The following is a 5,818-nucleotide window of genomic DNA, read 5'->3' on the forward strand; positions in this document are numbered from 1 at the left end:
CCTCTTTATAAAAAGTATCAAATTTATTTCAATATCTAGTTTTATTTTAAAATTATAGAGTCGGACAATTTTTTTAACTGAAAATTCATTATCAGAGGTGCAGAAAACATTAATAAGCTATTAAATAGTACTGACAGTGAATAAAATTACTGAACCATGCATTTATAAAAGCCATGTTTAATAGTAAAAAGTTCCAGTTATACTATTTAATTGAAAACACTTTAGATCTTTACTTCTAATTATAGCACATTCTCATTTTAACATAATTTATTCCTTTCCCCCAACTGCAACTATGCCCAACAAAATTATTCCAAACTTTAAGCCTTTCTTTACCACTTATGAAATATGACTTAACTGTTACTCTTTAAGAGTTCTTTAAAAGAAATTTGAAATTTTAATTTTCACTTTGAACTTGTTTGATCAAAAAATTCAGGACATCACTACCACATAAGTTAAAGAATGGAATAAAAAACAAAAGTGGTATCTATATAACCAGCAAATTATGTGATAAGACATTTGAAATATTTTACAGTTCTACATATTAAGAGAATAAACTGGCTCCAAGTTACTATAGTATTTGGTATTTTTACTGCAAGCTTTAAATAACAGTGCTGCTCTTCTCAACAAGTCACCTCTAAGAAAATGGCAGCGCTCATAAGTAAAAAAAGCTGTTATATCCAGTAGGTGGTATTCTAGTCAGGATAAGAGAATTCTTTATAAAATTAGGTTTCAAAAATGCAGAATGTCTTGATAATTACCACTGTCTCAAAGGCTGAAATCAGAAAAATGCAGAAAATATTACTTTGCTTTGAGAAAGGCAGAAATGATTCTATTCCAACAAATAAGCAATAATGATAAAAAGGTATGATTAATATACTGTATCTCTTTTAAGCCAAAGCATACTCTTCACCTCAGAGAGGAAAATTATGACTTTAACATTCTTAATTTCCTTTGTCCTGAACAGGATCCCATTTTAAATCTTAATTTGAATACAGTTCATAATCTAACGTCGTTTTTCTCCACAAGATGTTTTCACTGCAATATGTAAGCTGCTAAATGGCAAATAACTAAATCAGTTATAAAAAAGAATTTGTACCTTACTAAATGCTAATTTACAATAACTCAATAGATAACAAACTTCTATACCCAAGCCTAAAAGTTACAGTACTGATATCAGAACTAACTTGATTCTTCCATATAGTCAGATTTCGTTTATGAAATAATACTGTCATAAAATCCAAAGGAATCTTAGTGCATTCTTTCAAAGCTGCATAATTTTCCAAATGATTTTCCTCTGGTTGCAAAGCCTGTTCATTTTTTCAATCCTTTTTTAGTCGTTTAGCTTTTGCAATATTTTCTTGACGTTTTTGCTTCTTCTTTTGCTCCTTCTCCCTGGCTTCAATCATCTTGGCCAATTTCCAGGAGAGTACAGCACTTGCTAGGAACAGTGGAGTAAGGGCCAAAATAACTGTTGTAAGGAAGCCGTATGGGTCCTTTGCAGCCCATTCCACAACATACTCAGCCCAAGCCTTTATATCAAACATCTTTGTAGCAGTCTTAGGAAAACTGTGGGGGCAGAGGAACAAAACAACAGGAGAAAGACTATGTGGTTAATCAAATTTTGAAAAAGTTACACAACCAGTTAACCGAGAATTCCATTACCACGCATTAGTTTGTTTTATAGAAAAGTACTAGTTAGTTCTATTTCAGTAGAGTAATATCTCCAATTAGGAAAAAATAATTCAACTAGGACAACCAGAATAATTGACAAGAGATGTAAAGTTATAGAAGATAAAAGGAAAAATCATGTGATTGTCACAAAGACTATGCATTCTCACATTCCTCCTATATTCAAGACAAACTATTTAGCTGCAGACTTTTATTTATTTATTTATTTTTTTGTCTTTTATCTTTTTCCGTGTCCGGCAACGGATCCAACCCTCAGTGTTGCCCCTGTACCGGACCCCGGGGACCGGCAACGGGACCGCAACCCTCGGTGCTGCTCCCGCGCCTCGCTCAGCCAGTGAGCGGGAACCGGTCTGTATGTGGGATCCGAACCCTCGGGCGGGAGCGGCGCACTTATCCAGTTTAGCTGCAGACTTTTAAAGTGCTACATACTCATTCCAGGAAACAGCTGAATCCTGTTTATCATTTTTTGGCATATCCTTAGTACTAGTAAGTACTAATTAACAAAAATACAAATCATCAAATTTGGTGTTTGAAAAGGACAAGCACAGAGCATATGAAATGCTCTCAAGAGAAAGGGAGGTAATAGATGGCTATTTCCATGAATGGAAAAGAGAGGGTAAAGGAGCCATGATGATATCCACATTCATATGCCAAGAGATATAAGCAAAAAGTGATATGCTATTTTATGCCTTTTCACCTTTGAGAATCCCTGTTGGAATAAACATAATTTAATAAATGAGAAAAGTAGCCATAACAGGTACCATGAATTTTGTTCATTTTGAGTTGGTAAAGGAGGGCCATCTGCCAAATGAGGATGGTGTGGAACTGAGTGACATTTTCTTTTTTGCCCCAAAGGCTTTTCATGTTTGTGTCAAACTCTGTTCAAAATGGAGAATTAGAATACCTGGGTAGGGAATAAGTGTACATAGAGACACTTACGTTTCAGCTGGGATAAAAAAATTCATGTACCTTAGGCTTGAGTAGTGATGTCTAACTTTGTCCTGGGATTATTAGTGAGCCAATCACAATTTCAGATGACCCTTGGTTGGTTGTGTTGTCTTCTTCATTAGTTCTATCGGACACTTCTGAGAGAAGGTTTAAATTCTACATAGTAGGTGAGTTGAAAAGAATAAAAAAAAATTAAGTAACAACTTTTCACAGTAATTGTAATAAAATTTTAAGTGGAAAATTTTTAATTCTATATGTGCAACCTATAAATGACATGTAAAATTTCGCGTCTGCTGCCGGGGACCAAGGAGTGGGCCAGGAGGCGCGGGGCGGCCTCGGGGAGCGCGTCCGACTCTCCCGGGCCTCTGCCTTTGCCCCCCGAGGTCAGTCGGGAAACAGCCCTCCGGCCGCGCTGAAGCCGGACGGTTAGAGCAGGGTCCCTATGGGCGTTCCTGAGCAAAGAGCGACGGCCAGAAAGGAGTTGGTCCCTACAAGCTGCCCAAAGTCAAGGCGAGGGTCACACAACGAGCCTTGAAGGATTCTGGGGAATTCATCCTGGTCCGCACCACACCCCATGCTCCTCTTCTCCTGGTCCTGAGCAAAGAGCGACGGCCAGAAAGGAGTTGGTCCCTACAAGCTGCCCAAAGTCAAGGCGAGGGTCACACAACGACCCTTGAAGGATTCTGGGGAATTCATCCTGGTCCGCACCACACCCCATGCTCCTCTTCTCCTGGTTGGACAATAGTTTAGTTCTCACATGAAAGAGACAGAGAAGCTGGGCGGTGATGGGTCCACTGAACCAAGGGGAAATGCAGCCGTGCTGTGTGAAACAGGGCTTTTGTTTTTAAGAATCTAACTCATTTCACAAAAGAACGGTCGATACTTGCCCAAAGTATACTTGATGATAAATAATCAGACTGTCGGTGCTTAATGTTCCCATGGGTACTTATTATTTCAATGCACAAATAAAGGGATGTGAAAGTCAACAAGCAGAAAGGGTGAGTTAATATTGTCTTCTAATTTATAGGAACTGAAAAACTTGCTCTGGTTTGGTTGGTGACCAAATTTTGTGATTGCTTGCACTTGAACTGCTCTGACTGCCTCTGGCAAATGTTGCAACACCTCTTCACTGTTGTGTGCCAAATAAAGCAAGTTTTTATTCTTGAAAGACTGTAGAATGTTCTCTTTGAGGAGCTAGCTGTAACATGTATAACTAATTTAGGATAACAACAGTAACTATTATTTATCAGGGAACAGGCTTTTGGCAGATAATCTTACTATATAAAAAACTGTTCGTTGGGCATATAATAATGTTTGTATGTTGTATTACCAGCAGCTGTTTTCTTACTCATTCTTGTTTGAAAACCTGGATGATTTCAAAGTCTATGCTGCTTAGACCTAGCCTGTACCTGTAGTAGCCAGAAAAAGCAAACCCAGTCACTGGATTGGGTGCATTGAAAACTTTACTTGCTAGAGGTAACTGATTTTTTTTTTTAAACTTGCCCAAGTAGTAAATCCCGGATGGGGTCAGAATTTATTCTTTCAACATCCTTCACTCCAGAGGCTGATGTGTGTGTGCGTTTTATTTTTATCATGGATAGACAGTTTTTCAAATTACTGCCTCCCAGCAGTTCCTCTGTTGTATCCCTGGTTAAAAGCACAGGACTCTTGAGCAGGAAGAAAAGGCACATAAGTAGATCACCTTTGTAGCTCTTTGGCTGTAATCTAGACCAGGCCTTCACGGTCTGATTTTACTGATCTAATTTCTACTTAATATCAGGGTGGGGTACAAGCCCAGGAGCAGCATAGGGGTTGCCACAGAGGACCTCCTTACTGCAATCTGCATTGCCTTAAGTAAGGGTGGTGTCAAGATTGATCCGATGCTGTGGACTACTCTAGTGAGTAGTCTTTCCTTGTGAGTTGAGAGTCACAGGTCTTAGCACTGTGATAATCATTCTGAGCCTGTATCCTGTTCTGTGTGTGGAAGGTGTACGAGGTGATCCCTAGTGCCATTTTAGCTTCAAAATCCGAACTGGACTAGATTTGGCCATTTTCCTGACTCATGCTTCATAAACAGCAGCATAATAAGGTATTTAGTAGAAACATCATTGCCAGTTTTCTTAAGACCTTATTTTTTATTTGAAAAGATGCTGAATTTGCTTTTTATTCTCTCTCAAACGTCTTTTAAAATACCAATTTAGAATAATAAAACAAGAGCTGCTTTATTTATTTTTAAGAAATAAAATAAGTTATTCTTATTCATGTAACTTTAACCAAATTAATAAAACCTTACAGTATTAAGTAGGGTCTACCTTTGCATAAGAATAATTCCTGTGTAGCATATCATACTACCAGCCTGATCAACACTAGTGTGTTCTATTGTAATTATATTTTGTAAATGGAGTCATAAAATTCTAACAGGTTTTTCTCTTGAGAAGGAAGGTAAGCTCTAGCAGTTTTGTGCTATTTGTTTGCTAAAAAGTCTTTTTCTCTTGGTTTGTACAAAGTTACATTTCACTCTAACCCATGTCAGTTGTGAATAAGTGAAACCGGAGATTCTACTCATAATACTAGTAACAATAATAATATAATAACAATATAATAATTTAGTCTTTCCTAAGAAACTTTGAGAGCTCTCTCACCTGCACATGTGCTTATTTCCTGCAATAATTCTTTACAATTTGACTTATTTTGATAGAATTGGTTTTTTCCCTAAGTTTTATTTTGCAAGGTTTTTTTTTCCCATCGAAACACAATGTAAATACATTTCTTAATAGGCACATTTATGTAATTTTTAAAAAGTAGTCATGTTTCAGTGATATTTGAAAGATCATACTGAAGAATAATAATTTTTTGAAAGCTATTTATTGAGTACTTACTCTGTATCAAGTACTGGGCTAAGTGCTTCCCATCTGTTATAGCTAATCTTAATAGTAAACAACCCCACATGATTGTGTTCTTATACCCATTATATAAATAAGGAACCAGAGCCTTAAAAAGTAGAGCAGGATTCTAAACACATCTGGCCAAAATCTCTGCTTGTTTTTAATATCCAAAAACTTCACCAAAAAATGCAGATTTCATAAAATAAAACTTTTTTTGCATTCTGTAATTGTTAATTGATAATAACTAAAATCCCTCCATATTTCAAAATTGCCTGCCCAGGTGGTGGCAGCATGTC

At 36.9% G+C, this 5,818-nt stretch overlaps 1 protein-coding gene across 1 annotated transcript; it reads right to left on the reverse strand.

The window, feature by feature from the left end:
* Positions 1-2,912, reverse strand: SMIM15 (small integral membrane protein 15). The gene is made up of 2 exons (XM_008576123.1): positions 2,659-2,912; positions 1-1,566 (listed from the first exon to the last, which is right to left on the reverse strand). The coding sequence occupies exon 2, from the start codon at positions 1,542-1,544 to the stop codon at positions 1,320-1,322; it is 225 nt and encodes a 74-aa protein (XP_008574345.1). The 5' UTR covers positions 1,545-1,566; positions 2,659-2,912; the 3' UTR covers positions 1-1,319.
* Positions 2,913-5,818: the final 2,906 nt, after the last annotated feature.

This window comes from Galeopterus variegatus, unplaced genomic scaffold (genome assembly GCF_000696425.1).
Source record: "Galeopterus variegatus unplaced genomic scaffold, G_variegatus-3.0.2 Scaffold1296, whole genome shotgun sequence".
Lineage (NCBI taxonomy): Eukaryota > Metazoa > Chordata > Mammalia > Dermoptera > Cynocephalidae > Galeopterus > Galeopterus variegatus.

Excerpts from the sequence above, each read along its gene's own strand:
- SMIM15 (XM_008576123.1), bottom strand. The coding sequence starts at position 1,544 with ATGTTTGATATAAAGGCTTGGGCTGAGTATGTTGTGGAATGGGCTGCA.